The sequence below is a fragment of the Marmota flaviventris genome, chromosome 1, assembly GCF_047511675.1.
Source record: "Marmota flaviventris isolate mMarFla1 chromosome 1, mMarFla1.hap1, whole genome shotgun sequence".
NCBI classification, from domain to species: Eukaryota; Metazoa; Chordata; class Mammalia; order Rodentia; family Sciuridae; genus Marmota; species Marmota flaviventris.
The window spans coordinates 105,295,889-105,318,629 of NC_092498.1; the positions used below are offsets into that span (position 1 = coordinate 105,295,889).

At 36.4% G+C, this 22,741-nt stretch overlaps 1 protein-coding gene and 1 non-coding gene across 2 annotated transcripts in view; both read left to right on the forward strand.

Annotated features, from left to right (window-relative positions):
- Abca13 (ATP binding cassette subfamily A member 13) overlaps positions 1-22,741 on the forward strand; it is a 437,088-nt gene that overhangs the window by 11,988 nt on the left and 402,359 nt on the right. The window contains exons 2-3 of the mRNA XM_071608614.1: positions 8,112-8,205; positions 10,138-10,261. Coding sequence (XP_071464715.1) covers positions 8,112-8,205; positions 10,138-10,261 — 218 coding nt within the window. The remainder of the gene's footprint in view (positions 1-8,111; positions 8,206-10,137; positions 10,262-22,741) is intronic.
- On the forward strand, positions 6,376-6,480 carry LOC114095230 (U6 spliceosomal RNA). The gene has a single exon (XR_003583220.1). It is a non-coding gene; the product is annotated as a U6 spliceosomal RNA (small nuclear RNA).

The following is a 22,741-nucleotide window of genomic DNA, read 5'->3' on the forward strand; positions in this document are numbered from 1 at the left end:
TGTTGTTTGCCATGAGGATCATACACTGGATAAGTATATAATGCTCTAGGATTATGCAAGGAAATTATTTGAGAATGGGATTAATTTTCTTATCTTATCTCCTGCAATTGTTCACTTCATTCGCTTTCAGAAGTATGGATTTAATATCCCTTATCCAAAATGCTTGGGCCCACAAGTGGTTTAGATTTCAGAACTTTTTCAAATTTGGGGGTATTTGCATATAACAATGAGCTATCTTAGGGATGGAACCCAAGTCTAAACATGAAGTCTATGTATGTTTCATATAAACCTATACGCATGGCCTGAAAGTAATTTTATACAATATTTTAAATGAATTTGTGCGTGAGGCAAAATTTCAAGGTGTGGAATTTTCCACTTGTGGTATGACGTGGGCATTGAAAAAGTTTTGGATTTTGGAGCATTTCAGATTTTTGGATTAGGGATGTTTAACCTGTACATTTCATTCAATCTTGGGAAATTAGGAAATATCATGTTTGTTCAACGCTGTTTCCTCGGTCCCTATTGCAAGGGATATGTGATATACATTTCCTGATGAATTTATGAGAAGATGTACATATTTTTATTGCTCTGATACACCACAATTTATTAATCTGCTCTTTTATCAATGGGTTTTACATAACTGCCATTTTTTTCATTCATAAATAATGCTGTTGTAAACATTCTTGAACATACCTTTTGGTTCAAGGGTTGAATATCTTTCCAATTACTGTGTTATTAGGTTGAAGTCAGTGTAGTATAAGTAAATCAATATGGTTCAACCTATTATATATTTGTTGAATTATTGGCTCAAATATTTGCAAATCCCCAACTTACTTATTAATATTGTCAAACTGTATTCCAAAGTTCCTGTTGATCTACCTGCTGCCTAACCCTTGGTATTGTCAGACTTTTTAGTTTGCCCGAAATTGGTGGGTATAAAATGGCATCTTGTTGGAACTGAATTTGTGTTATATTGATAATTTCATAATTTGCTCTTGTCTTCTTATCTATTTTGACTGTTTTCTATAACATCATCTCCTTCTCATTGATTTAGACATCTGTATGTATTCTGGAAATTACACTGTCATTTATGCATTTTGAAATAGATTCTTCAAGTCTGTGACTAGTTTTTCTACATTTTAAGTACCCTTTTTAAAGAACAGAGATTTGAAATTTAATAGAGTTTAATTTGCTTTATGTTAAAGGGTTTTGTGTCTTGTTTAAGACATAAAGCATAAGTGTATATTTTTTCTAAACATTTTAAAATTTTGTTTTTCTTTTTTCACATTTAAGACTTTTGTATTCCATAGTTATAAGGATCTAATCTATCCCTTCCTTCCCACCCCACTGTCAGGAAAATCAATTACGTGGCACTATTTATTGAATAGAAAATTCTCTTCTATTTTTTCTGTCAGCTACTTTTAAAATACATCAGGTTTCTGTGTCTACACAGCTCTGTTCCTGGTTTCTTTATGTCACTTCATAGGTTGATTTGCTTATTGTTGAATGAATGGTACACTGTCAATTTAATTACTATCATGTTTTGGAAAGCTTGATATGTGGAAAGATGAGTTATTTCAACCTGTTGATGAAAATTATGTTGAATTTCTTTGATCTTTGTTCTCCTAAATATGTTTTAGGATCAGCTCATTAAGTATAACAACAGCCCAAACTAACCAAACCTACTAGAATTCCAGTGGAAATTTCATTGAGCCTGTGTATCAATTTGTGTAGAATTACAGAATTGCAATGGACGCATAGATCCGCTGAGTAGAACTGACATTGTTATAATACCCCTGGTCTGAGTTTATGTTTTTGGGTAAAAGTTGTATTTCTTTTATTCACAGATTTCTGTCTTTCCTATGCTTAGAAAAATTCCTAGCCTTGAGTTTTTAACATATTACCTTTTCTTCTTTTCCTTCATTCCCCTTGAAGGAACTTGTCCCTTGCTCCCTGTGACTGATTGCTTACACTTTAAGATTCAGCTCATGAGTTTTCTTTTTGTAGAATATTTTTGGTCACTCTCTTCCTCTTAGTTCTTTGGAGATTTATTGTATATCTTGTAAACAAAGCAATGCAATGTTTGTTTCTAGCCAGCACACCACTGAAAGCAAAAGTGTTATTGCTGAATTTTAAATTTTATTTAAGTTTTGTTTTGGCTAATTTGAATTGCCAAGCATTTTTTTTTCTTCCGGGTTCAAGATTAGCATATTATCTGGGTTCTTTCCTCACTGAGAAAAAGAAACACACACACACACACACACACACACACTCACTATGTTTTTTTGTTTAATGGAAATTGTGTATTTTATATATATGTATATGTATAAATCACACATATATTTAATATTATATATAATCACATATAACTTTCCCATATTACATATAATCACATACTTACTTTTCATATATGTATTTAATCCCACTTGCTTTCTCTTACAATATTGTGATTATAGATTCATTGACATCTAGTATCGAGTGTTTTGAAGAAATGTTTAAGGTCAGACTGATCTTCCCCGTCTTATTAGGGAGGTGACTTTTCCCCTGTCTGAATACCTATAGTATATTTCCTTTGCCTTTGAAGATTAGGAGTTTGAAGTTCACTACACATAGTTCAAGTATGGCTTATTTTGTTTTTTTCTCTAAAATGTAGTGGCTCTTTCAGATTAGATAAACTCTTCCTCTCTATTGTGGTCTGGGTTATATCTCTGATCATTTTTTCTCCCCATTTGTTGAATTCTCTGCTTTAGGAATGCCAACTATCCTTATGTTGCATGGTTTTTGCTTGTCAAATCTATTGGGTTTTCTGTGAATATTTTTGCCTTTAAAAATGTTTTAAAAGATCACTATTGCTATCTCCACCCTACTCTATTCCAGCACTTCAAATCTAAATAGTGTCTATTTTCTTTCTGTGTCTTCTAAATCAGTTAAAATTTCACAGTGATTATTTTTGTTATTTTTCTTTAGATGAGTAACCTTTCTTTGCATTTATCTTTTTTGAACTCTTGTTTTCTGTTTGCTCTAATTAAACCATGCTTCTTTGAAAAGCTTCTTCCTATTTGAGTTTCTTTCCTGTCATGCTCTATGCATTTCTTTGGCTTGCACTGTTCTTAGTTTCTATCCATAGTGTGTTGAGATAGCTGCTCTGATTTCTTTTAATCTGACTCATACTTGGGCAGCCCAGCCAAAGTGTGATACTTGTTCTTGACTCTTTTCAATAAATCTGAGGCCCATCTAATTTCTTCAGTCTCTAGGGTGATCCCTGAGCCTGCTATACTCTGCTGTTTTCTTTGGTAGGAGGAAGGTCCAGGTGATAGTGGAGATGAATGAGAACCCATTTGAGATGGGACACAACCTTTATTAGACTAGTTGGGCTCTGCACTCTCCTTTGCCATTTTGTTAAATATTTTGTACTATGTTCTTTCCATTCATTTGAAAAAGTTTTTTCCCACTGTAGATTCATTTCATATTTATATGTATAGCCGAGGCTTCTCTGGAAGAATCATCTTCAGTGCTCACTACTCTTGTCTGATCATTCTCTCCAGCTTCTCTGTCAGAGGCTTTAGGGAGACTGGTGTGGGTGGGATGTTCTCTCCATAGGCATGGGTCCTGGGAACAGCCACCAGGATTGTGTGAGTGAGAATTATGGCTTTGGAGACTCTGGGATAAATTGGAAAAGAATCATGTGGGCTTTGTCTGATCTGCTCTGGAAACTTATTTCTTGACATCTTTGTAATTTCTTTCTTTTTTCTCTTATCAGGCAAAGACAAATTTCTCCCTCTGGCCTCTAATTTCTTTCCTCTTCCCCCCTTAATTTTGACTCGGGGAAGGAAAATTCTGTGAGGAAGTTTCCATATGTCGTTCCATCTGATGTCCTTTATCTATGCATGTTTTAATGCATGGCATTGCTAAGGTCTCCCTGAATGTCATCTGGTCTCAACTGTGCTGAAGGAAAGGCTTCTATTGATATTTGGGCTGGGGTATGACAGGAATGGGGAGTGGGTCAGAGTCATAGTATTCAAGAGAAAATCACAGTGAGAGGTAGTGCAGGGGCACGAAGCTCACAGGTGTAGATGGGGCATTCACTGTGCTGTGGAGTTTCCCTCCTACTGGAAGAATAGAGGGCTTCATAGTTATTCAGAAGGGTGACCATTGTCCTTTGTAAGCACCAGTAAGTTCTATGGGTGATTCCTTTTGTTGAGAGCAGAAGTCATGGTAGCATCAGCCTCTGGTGCCTTTGAACAGCACTGAAGCCCTTGTTTCCGCTTAGATCAGATATCTGGATTCAGAAGTCAGTACTGGGGCCTGGAGTGGGGAGAGAGAGCTCCTAAAAATTAATCAGAAATCCTTCCCATTAAACAGCGGTAAGATTAGAAATGTTAAACAAGATCCAAGGATAATAATGACACCTGAGAAGAGAACCATGCTATAAAAATGTGATGAGAAAAAGAGGCTACTTTCATGCCTCCACAGAGAAAGTCTAATGAAAGGAGGTGATTCACTTGCTCACAAAGGACAGTGACACTGCAGAACTCACCTTCTGAATGCTTTTCTCTTTAATGGAGTAGTGTCAAATTCAGAACAATGGAAGATTTTCCCACTTGTGTTTTTCAAAAGGGTCAGTGACCAACTTGTAAAAACAAAACAAAACAAAAAAAGCCTCCAAAGTAATTATTAGACTTTTGTTTTTATTTCAGATCCTCAGAGGAACTTTAGTGATAATATGTAGAGCTGTATTATTTTTTAAAACCGTGTTGTTCGAAGCTAGAAGTTTGTCATTGATTTTCAGACTGACTGTAGCTTCAGAGTTCCTGTTATTTTAATTTGGCAGGCTCCTTTAACTTATATTGCCTTTGAATGTGGGAAAATAAATAAGACACTAAAAATACAAAAATAAAAATTTGATTGCATGAAAGATTTAGACAGTAAAAAGGCAAATTAAAAATTAGAGAAAATATTTGCTTAAGGCTAAGAAAAGTATAAATTCTTTAATTAGAAGACAAGAAATGATGATTTATAAGTCAGAAAAAAAAGAACAATTTAATAGAAAAATGGGTACCTAGAAGAACAAGGAGTATTATATAAGGAATTATTACATACTTCTTAAAAATGATTGACCTCAATAATTAAAAGTTATTTATTTTTGCATATCAGTTTGAAAAAAGTTTGACGAAAATTAAAAGATTTTTAATCTTAAGTGCTACTGAGAGTTTGATCAGAATTAATGAGGATTTATTTTATATATATATATATATATATATATATATATATATATATTATTAGTTGTTTATAGACCTTTATTTTACTTATTTTTATGGGTGTTGAGAACCAAACCCAGTGTCTTACACATGCCAGGCAAATGTACTACTGCTGAGCCCCAGCCCCAGCCCCAGCCCCTGATTTAGTTTTTAATGAAGGAATTTTAGTTTTTTCTATTCAGACTAAAAATCCAGATTACAAATCACATACACTTTGGTCTAGTAATATTCTCATAGATATATGTACAAAAGTCAGCAAAACAAGTAAAGAAAACTCATGAAAGTGTGGGCCCCAAACAGAAAACCATGCAAATTTCATAATTAGGTAATTGGTTAAATAATTCTATAATAGAAGACTAAGTTGTCTTTAATAGCAGTGAGACAGATATATTAAATATTGATATGTAAATTCTTTCTGAAAATATTACTTATGCTCATATATAGTTCTTAAATGAATTAAGAAAGCTAAGATAATTTATCTTTTGGGTGATTGTGTAACAGTGGTCCACTTTATGCTTTGAATAAAACCCTTGCTGCTCTGCCACTGCAACTTATTTTTTAAATGGATCTGTTTCTTTCTTTGCCTATTTATACTCAGTAAGAATTAATTATTCCTCCCTCCCTGCTCCTCCCCAATATCTCTCCCTCCGTAATCTCAGAGGAATCTTCCCCATCCTAGGCAGAGTTATCTGTCTGTCCTTGAGCACACATCTACCATAGGAACAAAGTAATCCGACTTTGGGGAGTACTGGAAACCTCAGAAATGACTGTTCCCCAAATTAACAAGTGAATTACATCTCCAGACAGAGAACATGTGGAATGTGGCCTTTGAGTCATCTCTTTAAAAGCCCACTCCCTTCCTTCCTGCTGATGGGCAGAATTACATACAGCCTTTGGGACAGAAGCCCCCTGTGTTTCTTCCTTGCTAGCAAAGCAATCAACCTTCTTTTTCCTTTTCCTCAAAACCATGTCCTTGTTATTGGATTGGCACTGGGGACAGGATCCTGCTTTTGGTAACAATTGCTTGTATACTTTTTGTACTTTTAAAATTTTCTAGCCATATATGTATTTATTTATTTCTAATATAAAAAATTGCTATAAGAGTCTCAGGTCATGCTTGCTTTGGCAGCACATATACTGAAATTGGAATGATACAAAGAGAAGATTAGCATGGCCCCTGCGCAAGGATGACACGCAAATTCGTGAAGCGTTCCGTATTTTGTGCAAACACAAAATAAACTTCACTATAAAAAAAAAAAAAGAATCTCAGGTCTACAAATGATTTTCCATTTCTTTATAACCCGTTGTTCTAACAGTAGCAATCAATGTCATTGAAAATGAATGAAAAAAAAATGTCGTTTTTTTTTTCCTTAATGGTAACAAATCATTGTTTAATATGAGGTACATTTTCTGTATTGCCTATTTATACTCAGTCAGAATTAACTCTAGAATCCTCCCCCACCACCTCTTGACCCCAATCCTCTTAAGACATTTTAAAAATTCTTACAGAGAATGACCAAATGATTTGAATAATTTGCAGCCTTCTGAGTGTTCCTGACATTTCTTTCTGGTTTTAAGCATGATCCCTTGAACCAAAGGGTGACCTCCTCCAGATCTTCTGTTATCAGAATGTGTGATACTAGGTTTCAGTACAGCCCAGAGAACTTTTTTATCATGTTATATTTTTATCATGTTATATTTTCTGACCCAACGCCTCATACACTATTTCAAACAGGGCAATTTCTTTTCTTTTTTTTTTTTTTTTTTTTAAAGAAAGAGTGAGAGAGAATTTTTTAATATTTATTTTTTAGTTCTCGGTGGACACAACATCTTTGTTTGTATGTGGTGCTGAGGATCGAACCCGGGCCGCACGCATGCCAGGCGAGTGCGCCACCACTTGAGCCACATCCCCAGCCCCAGGGCAATTTCTTTTCTCCTTTAATTACATCAGGGATTGAGTTTTAGGTCTAGTGCACACATTCACACTTAGATCTGCGGCCTGCACTTTACAGAGAGGGGAATAGCAAAGGAGCCAGAGAGCCCAGAAGTTCATATTAGTTTAGAGCATTGTAACTTGGGGGTCCGAAACAGTAAGACACACTGCTGGGGTTGACTGAACACCCTTAACTTGCAGATTTCCAAGTCGCTGTATGAATTAATTCTATGCTTGGCCTGTTTTGTGTTTGGCTGTACACTTTTGAACTTATAAAATGATATGGACTGGGCTGGAGCGCTTAGAAGTGGAGTGCTCGCCTAGCATGTATGAGGCTCTGGATTTGATCCTTAGCACCACATGTAAATAAATAAAATAAAGGTATTGTATCCACTTACAACTAAAAAAAAATTTTAAAAATGATATGTACTGCAATCAGTAAAGCAAGAACCACATTCCATGTGTCAAAAATGGCATTTCTTTTTCTCTTCTCTTTGACAATTCAGTTTTGTACCAAATATCACACACAGTTCTTTTTTGGTAACTCTTTTGGATAGTCTGTGTCTAGAGAATTGACTCTAACAGTTTTCGAAGTTTATTTCAATTTCAAGAAAGTCATTGAAGAGAAAAAAAATTATTTAAACATAAACAAATATTCCTTGATTGAATCTGGAAAAAACAGAAGCTGGGCCTGGTGTGAGAAGGACCAGGAGATGATATAGTCATGGATCATGATGAGGCGACAAATGAATTGGGCCCTATAATGGAACTTGTGTCCCAGTAGTTGTTGTAGTAGGAGTGACAATGACTTTCTTTAAAAGGATAACTGACTTGTCAATCATCCTTCAAGAGGTGGAAATGTTGTAATGCTTTGCAATTTATTCAAGCACATTTTTTTTTAACAATATATATTTCCTCAGGTCCTTTCCCTCGCAGAATTCTTCTGGCCTTGTATCCTGTTCATGATTCTGACAGTACTTCGTTTCCAAGAACCTCCTAGACATAGAGACAATTGTAAGTTTCACTTAATATGATTTTTTAGATTACAAACCTTCAGAGAAATAAGAGAGTACTCATCCCTCTGTTCTTCATCAATGCTGAATTATGAGTGGAATAAATTAAGAGTGTTCCATTCTAATAGTAGCAGTTCATCTGGGGTATATGCCAATAAGCAGCAATTTGGATTTTTTAAAATTAAAAAAGATAGTCACACATTTGCTCAATTTAGCAGACAGCTTTATCCTTGCAACTAAACTGAATCAATTTGGACCTAGAGATATAAGACATTTAAATGTAGGAAAAGTGGAATAAGAGGTTAAAGATGGGAAATACATTTCAGTTTACCACATGGTACTGATGGTGGTGGTGATGGTGGAGACAGTGGAGACTGCGATGATGATGATGGCAATTATGATGGTGATGTCCTGATAAACCATCACTGATAACTCTCTGTGCTCTGGGAACATCTGTCAGACCATTTTGTCTGTCTGATTTGAAACCTCAACAGCAACATCCCTTGAGAAACAATGGCCTGCTCTGTTTCCATTTACTATGCCACTTGAAATGTATACAATGTGGTCTACTCTGCAAATTTCTCTTGAATAAATGCTTATTGAATATTGGGGATTTGTCCAAAATAGGTTGTCTCTTATATTTAGGTTTTATATATAGGGAAAAAAATGGCTCTAATTGTTCTTTGTTGTTTGAGGACTGTATTATGTATTATAGGTTGAGACAGTCTCCATTCAGGAAAAACTGAAAAGTTTTTCAGAATTCTTATTTTATAGATTTATTTATTTGCTTATTTAGCAAATATTTCTCTAGTGCCTTTTGTGTCCCAGGCCTTATTGAGGATAAGACAGAGAATCAGGTATTCCTTTGCCTTTATAGAACCACATAGGAAACAGGAAACAAGTATGTTTGGGTCAGGGCTAGAGTCCTTAATCTCTGACCCAATATTCCACTGTGGTGGCTACTATTCTTGACACATTCTTGAGAGAGATGGGATACAGAAGTAATGCTAGGGAAATGCACCTCCTACTCCTTGCTGAGATATGACCTCCAGCCCTTTTAAGATCTCCTATTCTATAACACTGAACCACGAATCTGCTAAGAAGTCCATTTTCCCCTTAGCTTAAAAGTCCAAAACTTTACTTTTCATTCATTCGTTCATGTTTGTTCATTGATTCAATCATTAAACATTTAGTGAATGTCTTCTATGTGCAAACATTATGCCCAATACTAGGCAGAGTATGTCTCCATGTCTTGGGAAGTGAGAGAATCTCCCAGACCAAACTAGACTTCTGGCTGTCACCAGGGTTTCATATGCTACAGCATAGATGATCAGTGACATCCAAGTTGCCTGCAGTCATCGGGGGATGACTGTTCCCACCCTTCCAGGAAGAGAAGGGTGGTAGGGTTGGGGAATGTGTGATCAGTACTTCTTGAAGGAAGCTAGCTCACTGTAGCAATGTTTGAAAAGTCTTTGATTCTATCTAGTGAAGAAAACAATTTTGCATCATATGGTATTTAACAACTACACATAAACATTTCAGAAATAAAGTTGCACTAAACTCAGAACTTTTGCTCAAACTTTAGCATTCCTAACTTACATGAGATGGGAAAAAGCATCTATTCTTATTCTTTCCATCTATGACTAGTTTGCAAAGGGCTTTGCCTGAGGGGACTGGCTATACAACAGAGGTGTTGCCACTGTACAACAGAGGTGTTGCCACTTCGTGAACAGGGAAGTATGTAGACCCTAGAAGAGAGTTGTTTGGTATAAAGAGTTTTTGGTTTTGGATGGAGTCCTCAGGCAACTTTCAAATTAATAAGAGGGTTAATAATATAATAATTTAATATTACATATTATAATTCTAACTTAATAGGTATTCCACCTCTTGTAGCAGGTGTATGGACTCATTTCTTCCTTGCATCTGTGTCCAGGTTACTTGCAACCCCGTGATCTGCCCAGTCGGGGTGTTATGCCCTTTGTCCAAGGACTTCTTTGTAACACGGGGTCAAAGTGCAGGAACTCCAGCTTTGAAGAGTCCATGGATCACCATTTTAGGTAAGAGACACACAAACATCCTTTACAGATTCCTGGGAAGTTGATGCACATAGCAGAAATCTTGCTCTTAGGACAGCCTTAATAATTTGGGACAGATCAGGAGATCATGAAAGTGCAGAATTTAGAACTTAAAGAAAATTGGTTTTATTAAATTCAAATTTTACATAATAATGACTCCAACTAATGGTTAGTGTCTGTTAGCAGGAAACTCTATTTCAAGACTCAAAACAAATGCTGATGAGCAAATCTCATTTGCATGCAATCGTTTGTTTCTATCCATTAAACTCTGACTTCAAAATTATTCGCTTAGTCAGTTTTTCATTTTGGTGCCAAGGGCCCCCCAAACAAGCAATTTTTGAGCTACCTACTGGGATTCTGTCTTCAGCTGAGATCAGTCAACTCTTTCTCCTCTATCTTGTCACATAACTGGACTGCAGGGAAGGTATGCCTTCTCTGATTCTCTCAATGCTGAGTTATGCTGACATTGCCTGTGGCATCAGTTGGCATTGGGGATTGAGATATTTTCAAGTGAGAAGGGTCAAAGTGAATATACTTAAAGTGGAGGATCTGGAATGTTCTGGAAAGTTCTCCCAGGTGGAGTAAAGAATGGGAAAAAGTGAATAGTTGCTCATCATAGTATGATTTTTTTAGGCACAGATGTAGGTTTTATTATGTCTATACTCATTGGTATTAACAGTCTAAGGCATTTAAATATGAAGTGAATGTTAAATTATGAGATCTCTTTCAACTTTCAGTTACAAGAAGAAAACTAAAAGTTCCCAGATAATTTTGGATACAACTGTATAATAATTATAAAAGGTGCCATCTTGGTCCATTTGGGCTCCTATAACAAAACATTATAAACTGGATGGCTTATAAGAAATACACATTTTTTTTTTCCCTCACGCTTCTAGAGACTGAGGAAATTCAAGATTATGGAACCAGCAAATTTGGTGTCTGGTGAGGATTCATTCCTTACAGACTGCACCTTCTAGCTGTGTCCTCACATGGGGAAAGGCTGGAGGGGTCTCTCTGTGGTCTGTTTTACAGGGACACTAATAATATTTAAAAAGACTCATCACCTGAGGGGTTTCAGTTTAATATTTGAAGTTGGAGGTAAGCAGTTATTCAGATCATAGCAGGTGCGTTTGTTTTAAAGCTACGTAAACATATGATGTAAAGAATCATTTGAAATTTCAAGTATAAGACTATAATATTGAAAAGTTCCATTATCTGTGTGTGTGTGTGTGTCTCTCTCTCTCTCTCTGTGTGTGTGTGTGTGTGTGTGTGTGTGGTGTGTCTGTGTGTGTGAAGAGAAAGTATACATGCAGAACTCTTTCTTTCTGGGAAGCACTCTGGAATTCTGAGGCTTATCAGCATTTTCATTTCAGGTGTTATATCTGTACCTTACACAGAATGGGGAGTTTAAATGATGTTGAAATGGAAAGAGTGTTTCACACACACATTCCTGGCTCTATGATTTTTTTTTTTGTTCTTGTGAATCTGCACAACTAACCAATCTCTCTGCATCTCAACTTTCTCACTTACCTACCTCAATTGTGCTGGATATTCAGGGAAAATAATCTAGTGTGATACAGGGCACAGACAAATGCAACCAGAGGGAGTTAATAATAAATTCTTAGTACAATGGTTATAACAACTGTAAGATACTTTTTGACATTAGGAAATTTCTTTCTCTCTTTCCTTCCTTTCTTTCATGCTCTTCCTCTTCAACATCCTTATTCCAATTTGCAGAAACTCAGTGATTACAAAATCAGCTTTATGAGAGTTCTTCACACCACATTGCCATCATGATAGTCAGTTAAATAATCTGCTAGCCTCACTAAACCTTTGATTTTGAAAAACCAAGAATAAAATTACTCACAGTGTCTGCCAGTGCCCAAGGCAAGGTGTGAGAAATGCAAGATGAATTAGAGAAAGAAAATCATAAGAAGTGAGAAAAGAGGGAAAAGTGAGAAAGAAAGAGAAGGAAGAACAAAGAAATGCACTGGTCAGGCTTGCTTCTGGTTTCAGACTGGCCACTGGCAATCCTCACTTCTCCTTTGCTCTCTTTATCTTTTCAAGTGTGAATTCGGTTGAAGCTCAAAGCCATAAACAAATAGTCACTTCTGTTTATTTTCTGTGCTAATTGTCTCACTTTAACAAGACCTGAAAACAAATGTTTTCCCTTCAAGGCTACTTAAACATTATTAGAGTTAAGTTAGTTCATGAATTTTCATGACTTTATTTATTCCCTGGGCAAAGTTCACTGTGGATGGAAATCCCTGGTATCAGGTGATGTGGGTTATGATTATGCAAACCAGCTTCCTCATTCCCGGGTGTTAGCGGGCTTCCCCTTCACTCTAATAAGAGGATTTCAGAGCAAAACAGGAACCATTTCCTACAGCGGATTAGGTGGGTGTTCCCACAGAGTGTTAGGGAATGTTCCTATTTTAAGATAAAACAGAGAGCATAAAAGCAAATGTAAAATGCTTTATAAAATGCTTGTGCTGTCTAAAGCTCCTTCCATTCCCTTCCCACAGTCAGGTCTTCAGAGCTGATTGACACAATTAGCCATGCTGGACGGTTCTTCATGCTCATTCAACAGTGCCTGGTGCCCTGCTCTCTCACCTGGTCAGCTGTTGAGTCTTTCACTCCTGGCTCCTTGGAATACCTTTTAACCACTTCCCAGTGAACCCCAACAACTCCTGTTTTGCGGTCACCGACATTTTCATTTTTGCTTTTCTCCATTGTCAACTGTACCCAGGTCCTTTAAGGCTCTCCTGCCCCTTGGTAACCACAGCCTCCTTCTCAGTCTTGTTTGACCATTGACTGCGGCTGCTTCATCTTTCAACTTCCTCATTAGGCTAGCATTCTTCAGATACTCTTTTAGAGTGTCTTCCAAATCTTATTAGTCTCTGTAATATTCTTGGGCCCAAAGTCCAGCTTCTTTCCAAGGAGCTGAACCTTCCTTCCTCTATCCAAAGCAGCTAGAATTTGATCCTTGTTTCTTTTTGTTGTTGTTTTTAGATACACATGGCAGTAGAGTATATTTTGACATATTATACATACATGGAGTATAATTTATTCTAGTTAGGAGCCCATTCTTGAGGTGGTACATGATGTGAAGTTTCACTGGTGGTATGTCATATATGAACATAGGAAAGTTTAATTCATTCTACTGTCTTTCCTATTTCCATCCCCCTCCATTCCCTTCATTCCCCTTTGTCTAATGCAATGACCTTCTATTCTCCCTGCCCTTGTTGTGTGTTAGCACCCACATATCAGAGAGAACATTCAGCCCTTGGTTTTTAAGGTTTGGCTTATTTCACGAATGTCTCCAGTTTCATCCATTTACCAGCAAAAGTCATAATGTCATTCTTTTCTATGGCTGAGTAATAAATCATTGTGCATACATATACATTTTCTTTATCCATTCATCGGTTGAAGGGCACTTAGGTTGGTTGATTCTTGTTTCCAAAAGATTTTGCTGACATGGAGAAGCACTGATATTGGAGACAGGATGAGGAGGACTTCTTGCCCCATCCCTCCCCCTTGGAACCCCTTTCTACAGTGATCAGTATCTCCCCTCACGTATCTCAGGGTCTTCCATGGAGTCCTCCACTTTTCTTTTTCTATTGTCCCAGTCCTCCCAGACTTCCCATAGTCAAGGTCCTTCCTCTAATATATGCAGATAGCTCCTGAGCTGGTCAGTTGCTTCCTCATGATGATCCACATTGACCTCTGCACTGAGAAACGGTCATTTTCAATGGTCCCAGGGTTTATTTCCAAGCCCCTTTCAGTAAATTAGTGGAAAGCTGGGGAAATCGATTCTTAGTAGAGTATTGAATCATATGATCTTAATATATCATTTAATTTACTTTTTCTTCATGTCTTTCAATATGGGTTTATCCCCCCATGAAGATCAGGCCTATCTTTTGTTATTTATTTTCCTAGTTACTTTATGCTTTTAAGAATATATTTTGATGAGTTTTGACCATCTATGCACCTGTGTAACCACCATCATGATCAAGATGTAAAGCAATTCAAAGCGATTCTACTATTTCCCCCAATTCTTCTGTGCTCCATCCCCACTGAACCTACTCCAGCTTCACTTTCTTTCCCAGTTTCAAGCAACAACGTGTTTGCTTTCTGTTATCTAGGTCTGATTGGCCTTTTCTAGAAATTCATATAAAAGACATGACTTTGGAGTTTGTTTTTTTCAGCCAGCAAAATGTAATTCATTCCTTTTTAAATTGCTAAAGTAGCATTCCATTGTTTGGACATGCCTCACTTTCTTTATCCATTGACCACACATCTCTGGACAATTTGGGTTATTTCCAGTTTGTCCATTTATAAATAAATACAAGGAAAGGTGCTATGAGCATTAAAAAAATCTTTGTGTTAACAGATACTTTAATTTTTTTTCCTGGAAAATAGCTAGGAGTAGAATGGTTTGGATGTACTTTTAGCTCTATAATAAGTTTCTACCCTATTTTCAAAAGTACAGTTTTACACTGACAATATCAATATATAAGAGCTCAAGTAGCTGAGTGGTAGAGTACTTGCCCAACATGCACAAGACACTGGGTTCAATCCCCAGTAGGAAAGATCTCATTGTTCTACATCCTTGCTGATGCTGATATTGTGCTAATTTATTTAATTTTAGTCATTATGTGATTGTATAATTTTATTTAATTGTAGTTTTTATTTGCATTTTCTTGATCATGAATGTTCTTGAGCATTTTTTCATGTAGCTGCTGACCATTTGAATTTTTGTGTGTGAAGTGTCTATTCAAATCTCACCATTAATATTTTATTTTTGATTATGTTGAATTCTCAGAGTTCTTTACTTATTCTGGATATAGTCTTTTATCAGATATGTATCATAAATATTTTCTTCAAATTTCTGACCTATCCTTTGAAGAGCAAAGGCTCTTTCTAGTTTTTTTTGTATTTTCTCTATTAAATAAATATTTGCCCAACAGAAAATCATTAAGATTTTTCTCTTACATTTTCTTTAAGAACATTTAGAAGTTTAACTTTTGTTTTTGCTGTATATACAATTCATTTTGCATTTATTTAGCTTATGGTATGAAGTAAATATTGGTGTTTATTCTCCTTACATATAGATATGCAGTTCTGGTACGATTGTTTTAATGATGATCCTGTCTCAGCAAAATACATTTGTGTGTGTGGTGGAAATTAGTGGATCTGATGACAGTGTGAAGATCTCTTTTTGGACTCCCCTATTTCATTGATCTTTGTGATTCCATTCTCCCTAGATTAAAATCCTCAGTAACTATAGCTTCAGAGAAAGTCTTAATATCAGGTAGCATAAATCAGCTAATATAAATCCCTCAACTTTGCTTCTTTTCACAATTATGTTGGCTTTTTATGTCCTTTGGCTTTCCATATAAATTAAAAAATCAGCTTGTTAATTTGTACCAAGAAAGTCAGCTAAGATTTCTATGGAGATAATATTTCCAGAAAAAAAGTCTTTTTGGGATTTAATTTACAATACCATAATTGACCCATTTAAAGTGTGAAATCCAATAGTTTTTGGCATATTCAGAATTGTGCATAGATGAATTTAATCATCACAATCAATTTTAGAAAATTTTCATCACCCCCAAAAGAAAAATCTATATCCCTTAGCATTCATTCTCTGTTTCCCCCAATCTTCCCTCCCCTTAGTGCTGGGCTTTCCCTAATCTACTTTCTGTCTCTCTAGGAACATTTCATATTTGTAAAAATTGTTAAACTTATTTTTTAAATGTTTTGACCATTGGCTTCTTTCATTGAGCAAAATGTTCATCAGTGATGTAGCATCTGTCAATACTGCATTCTTTTTTTATACTGATGAATCTATCTATTATCCATTGATGATATTTGAGTTCTTTCCTCTTTTTTGGCTATTGTAAGAAATGGCAGAATATTCATGTATGAGTTTTTGTGCATAAGTGTGCTTTTATTTGTGTTTTGATGCACGTTAGGTTGTCTAGCCTCTGTTTAATATTTTTAAAAATTGTCAGATGGTTTTTCAAAGTGACTCCTTCTCACTGGCAGTGAATGAGGTTTAATTTCTCTATATTCTCACCAATATTTATACTTCTGGTTTTTGGCTTATAGCTATGCAGGTGAGTGTAAAGTGATATGTTGTCCCAGGGGCTTACATTTTAGTCTATAGGTTAGTGGGAAGGGAATTACCATCGACACCAAATTTTCTAATCCATGAGTGGGACGTGTTTGTCTCTGGGTGCAGTGGCATATGCCTGTAGTCCCAGTGATTCAGGAAACTGGGACAGGGAGATTGCAATTTTGAGGCCAGCTTCAGTATTTTTGCAAGACCCTGTCTCAAAAAATCAAAAGGTCTGGAGATGTAGCTCAGTGGTAGAGCGCCCTCTGGCTTTATCCACCATTTCTCCAGTACTGCAAAAAAGCAATGTCTATTTAAGTTTTCTTGAACTTCTCTCAGGAATGTCTTTGTAGTTTTCAGTGTTATACATGTTTCATGAAATATATTCCTAAATATTTCATGGTTTTTTTGGTTTATTTTTAGATTTTTCAAAAATATGAGTAATTATTTTTAGTAGTTTTTAAATATGTCCTTCAGGTTTTGTATGTACATGATTATATATATATATATATATATATATATATATATATATATATATATATATATATATATATCTCATGTGAAACTGTTATTTAAAAATTTTCCTTTCTTATCCAGATGTCTTTTATCTCCTTTCCTTGGGATTTATTGTGTTCTTCTGTGTCTACCTTATTTAAATTAAACTATTTATTGTGGAGCCTTTCTAATACAAACTCCCAAAGGTGTATATTCCTCTCTAAACACTGCTTTGCATCTCACAAATTTTGAAATGTTGTGTTTTCATGCACATTAATTCCAAAAACTTAACTGATTTTTCACTGTGTTTTCATTGTTGACCCATGGATTGTATTTGTAGGTCAGATGTTTGACTTCTAAGTATCTTAAAAATTTCCTGAAATCCTTGTTATTGACTTGTATTTAATTCTACTGTGGTAAGGGTACATCCCAGGTGATTTTGGCTTGTTACAGTTTGTCTAGGCTTGTTTTCTGGCCCTGGCTTGTGGACTCCTTTGATGAGTATCTAATGTGTATCTGAAGAGACTGCTTTCTGCTGTCATTGGGTGGAATGCTGTGTAAGTCATCTATATCTTACTGATTTTCTGTCTATGTGCTTTATAAATTGCTGAGAAAGGAATTGAAATCTCCAATCACAAATGTCATTTTCTTTTATTGTTTTAATTCTATTAGTTTTGGCTTCATATACTCTGAAGAGCTGATGTACATGCATGCATATTTTCTTCATTGACTCACCTACAATGACAGAAAAACAGGCAAATTCATGTATACTGTTGAGTATGCACACAACATAATGGTTATAATAGGTTTTGTTACATATGCAACATACTGTATAACATGTAATACATATTATATGATCATATTTAAGCTCTTTATTCCTGGCTATATTCCTTGCTTTGAAGTCTACTCATATTTATATTTATATAGTCAGGGGATTTTCTTTTGGTTAGAATTTACATGATTTTTTATTATCTACTTACTTTTCAGCTATATGTGCTTTATATTTAAAAATAGCATAACCTGATAATGTTTGCCTTATCTTTAGGTCACTAATAGTTAATATACTGGATTTAAGAATTGCTACTTAATTTCTACTTGTGCCATCTCTTTTATACTCCCATTTTCTTGTTTTATTGTCTTGCTTATGCAAATCAAGCGTTTCACGTTATTTCCATTTTTTCTCTACTATTGACTTACTAACTGTACATTATTCTAATGGTTTATGATGATTCATACTAGTACATTGTTATTGGTAGGAGTATTCCTAGAAGTAGAATTGCAGATCAAGAACTAAATAAAACCTTTGATTTTGTTGGTGTTCTCCAAATGACCCTCTATGGAATTGTGATAACCTGCATTCCCTTTTCTAAAATATGAGGATATCTCTTTCCCAAATAAAGCCAATAGAAGATAGTGTTGAACTTCTGGATTTCTGCCATTCTGACATATAGGACATATCTCAGTGTTCATGGCAGAAAAGTATGGTGGAGGGAAGCAGCTCACATCATGATCAGAGAGCAGAGAGAGTGGTCTCCACTTGCCAGATACAAATATATACCCCAAAGCCATGCCCCCAGTGACCCGCCTCCTCTAGCCCATCCCACCTGCCACCAGTTACCACTCTGTTAATCCCATTAGGGATTCACTGATTAGTTTAAGGCTCTCACAACCTAATCACTTCCCCTCAGAATCCTTTCCCATTGTCTTAAGCATGAGCTTTTGGGGGACACCTCACATACAAACCATAACACCCTCCAAGCAGATAACTGAAATAATGACATTGCACAATATAAAAAAATGGAATAGATAGTGGTACAATACTGGTGGGTAGATTACAGGCCTTATCAGTTTTCATCCATTTTACATGCATGCATCTGTGTGTGTGTGTGTGTGTGTGTGTGTGTATTTATTAATGAGTAGTGGTGGTTACATTACTCATTAGTCAGAAATTAAGACCAGTGCTGATGAAACTACATTTTAAGAAAAGGACTGTGAGCTGACTGTCTCTGAGTAGCCTGGGGAAGGGGGTTGTCATACAGAAGGTCAGCAGAGGTTGATGATGTCCAGGAAAGTAGGGTTTGGCCCAGTCCAAAGGTCAGTTTGCCTATAATCCTAGCTACTCAGGAGGCTGAGGAGGGAGGATCACAAGTTTGAGTCAAAGATGGGCAACTTATGGAAACCCTGTTTCAAAATAAAAAATAGTAAGGGCTGGGGGTATAGTCAGTACTACAAAAACAACAAACAACAAACAAACAAACAAAAAAGTTCACCTCTGCTCATCTGTGGGTATGTCTACAGCCCAATTCTAAGAAAGTTGATTTACATGTGGACCAGCAATGGCCTCCTGGTTCTCTTTTAAGGGCCCTGAACTAATACTATTACTCCATTTTTATTTTCTTCTATGACACACCATTTAGTACTTAGAGCCATTGTTTTTGGTCTAGCGTTTGGAGATATCTATATGATTTATTTATTTTTAATAGACCTAAAGAAAGCCCCAAAGAAGAATTCTTGCTTTCTTTTTTTTTCCTTCCTCAGATGAGCGTTTCTCAACTTCACTTCTCCTTTTAGTCCTGGGCTGATTACAGATTTTGAAAAAAACTTCATCCTCCAAGGTTTCCTGTGTGAACCCCTGCCCTGAGTTAAAGGTGGATGACCAGGGTCGGGGTCCTACATTCCCTGGAAAGCCCTCCTCTGGCAAGAGTTCCACTCAAAGATTTCCTCACTGGCTTTGATGAGAGGGAACAGAAATATCCCAAAGCAGAATTCTTATAAAAATTATTTCTGCCTGTGGATCTGGTTGTCTTAGAAATAATTCTAATTCAATAAGAACTTTTCTATTCAGAAATTAATAAGTAAAAATTAGTAAAAGTTGTAAGAGAGAAAAATCCTGCTGCTTCCATAGCTGATTTGTCTTTGTAGCTCTTATGTGAGACTGCATCTCATATCTGCATTAATTATACTACTGATGTTACTGGAGTCATAGGTCAGAAGACCAACTCTGGGGGGTCCCATCAAATCTGATCTGGTCACTTAACCCTAAAACTTAAATGGAAAGAGGAATCATGAAAAGCAGTAAAGGAATGCCAACCTGCATAGCTATACTGGACAAAGAAGATCAGGGATTCCCTGTCTTGGGGGGTACTGACATGAGCTTCCAGATTAAATACACAAGGGCAGCAGAAGGGTGCATAGTTAAGCAGTCTTGGCCAAACTGTGGTCTGGTTGGTCATCATCTCAGAATTGGTCAGGTGGGGACTTCTGGGAGGTGATAAGAAAATTTTCTGGGGGCAGTTTTGATTCATTACAACATGTTTATCAATCAGAGCTGTTGTTCCTGCAACTCAAGGTGAGAATCAGAGCAAATGTTCCTGGAATTAGAGCCAAACAGACAACTGTAAAATGGATTTTTTTTTTTTTTACATTTGCAGGCCCAAGTGAAGAGTCAATATTCTTTAGCAGCAGCAGCCTCAAGGTCCTTGTTGCAGTGCTACTCGCCCACATTCTAATTTACAGAGATGCTTTCACCAACCCTGCTAGGTGGACAATATCATGATTTTATCTTAAACATGATTTTCCAAGGGTAAAATTGTTTGCACAGTAATTTGACTACTGGGGGTCTCTCACTGGATCTCAGTTTCCAAATCTACAAATGGAGGGACTGGCCTTATCATCATTTCCGAGGCCCTTCCCACAGTGGGCATCCTCAGGTCCCTTGTGGAATTATGTGGATGCATCTAGGTGTGACCTTTGGCCCTTGGGCCTTTGAGGGGTGATTCTTGATGTTAAGTCTGAGGTCTGAGAAAGTTTGGTCATTTCTGCCAAGTGGCCTTCTCCTGCATTCTTCATTCTCACTTCTTTCCTTTACAACTTCGTGCCTACCTGGCAAAGTCAAGCATTACCTAATAGAAGTCTAAGTAAGGAACTGGACTTAGGAAGAAATGGCTCCGCCTTGGGTCCTGTTGCAGTGCTGGATTTCTCTGGTGCTCAGGAACTTCTCTCATCAACATTTAATCCAGGATTTTCTAAGTATTTTTTTCTGTTATAAACAATTCTCATGCTGGTAGTAATTTGTAATCCAGTCTTAAGAACACACTGAGGTCCTTTTGAAATAACGATAAGAAAAAGAACATAAAGTCTGCTCATTATTATAGGGGAAACTCATCTTGAATTACATGCATCTCTATAATCTGATAATTGGGTGGTTTCCCAGGAAAGGCCTATGTTTGGGTGAGAAATGGAAGCATGAATCAACAGTTATGGCTTTCAGAGGTCACTCTTAGCCTTTAATACAAGGCCTCTACAGAGAAGTAGCAAGTAATTTCTTCTTGTGATTTTGTAATTCTGACCCACTCAAGTGGAAGGTCACACTTTGAAAGGTGAGATTTCCATGAGGCACAGCAGCCTCCTGGGGCAGGATGTGATCTCTGTGGCCTGGACTTGGTTTGCTGCTCACAGTCTGGTTGCTTTTATCAAACACATTTAGGTCTTCTTCTCTAAAAAGGGATGTGTCCCAAAAGGCACTGAATTTATTTTATTCTTCAATACATATTTGTTGAACTTGCTCAGACTTTATGATAGGTCATGAGGATTATATGACAATGTTTGTGGAAGGGATTTTATTCTAATTCTTCGTGATATAAGCAATGTTATTTTTTCATGGTAGATTTCTATGTTGATGACTGTTAATCCACTTTGAATCTTCTCTCATTTGTAAGGACATGAAATTGAAAATATATAGAAGGTTCTATGATCAGGAACTATTCTCCTCAATTTTATGTGTTTTTTTTCCTTTTTTGGATATTCTAATTTAATTGGATACTTGTAACTTTAACAAGTTTTCAGCAACTTGTGATGTGATTTGCTACTTGATTTCAAATCAGTAGTTTTACTGATTAAAATGAAATTCCTAGAGATTAGATGCAAACAGGTGCACAGTCCTGATTTCCAAGGTCATAAGAATCTTTTCCCTTGTTTACTAGTATATCACATTTATTTCTATGCATGACATTTGCAAAGTTAAGTAAAATGTAGCGATGTTCTCATTTTCTAGTCAGAATTAAAGTTCGCATTTTCCTATGATGTTAGATTAATCTGTGAATGGTCTATGATGGACTTGCAGGGAGGTTTGGGTTATATACTCATGGGAGAGCAGCTGGCCCCAGTGAGTGGCAACTGCAGAGAGGAGACCCTAGAGTCAGTGATTTTAACAGGTTTCCAGGTGGTCACTCACTCTGAACATCACAGCAGGAAGACATTTCCAGGAACCCTATTTTTAAAGGGGAAAGAAGATCCTTTCAAAAACATTTGCTGTTATATATTTAACTATTCTCTTAGAATTGCACTTCATATAATTTCTTCTTCTTTCTTTCGCTGATGCCATTCCTCCTTCAAGACCCCCTGGACCCTTACTCCCTCCCCCCTCCCCACCCCCTGCTGAGGCTGGACATTTGCTCATCTTTACTTTTTTGAACTCAGGGCACTTGGCTACTGAGCCACATCCCAGCTCTATTTTGTATTTTATTTAGAGACAGGGTCTCACTGAGTTGCTTAGCACCTCACCATTGCTGAGGCTGGCTTTGAATTTGAGCTCCTCCTGCCTCAGTCTCTCAAGCTGCTGGGATTACCGACATGTGCCACTGCGCCCTGCTGAAAATAAATTTTAAAACATTGTACATCTCCTATTTTTCAGGAGTAACATGGCTCTACACGAAATTAAAATAAAAACAAGTACACTGGGGGAAATACTTCTTACAAAATGATTAAAAGTTACTCTTTAAAACATAAATCATGCACAAAAACGAAGAAGACAGTAAACACCTTTAATAGAAAAACAGATAAAATTA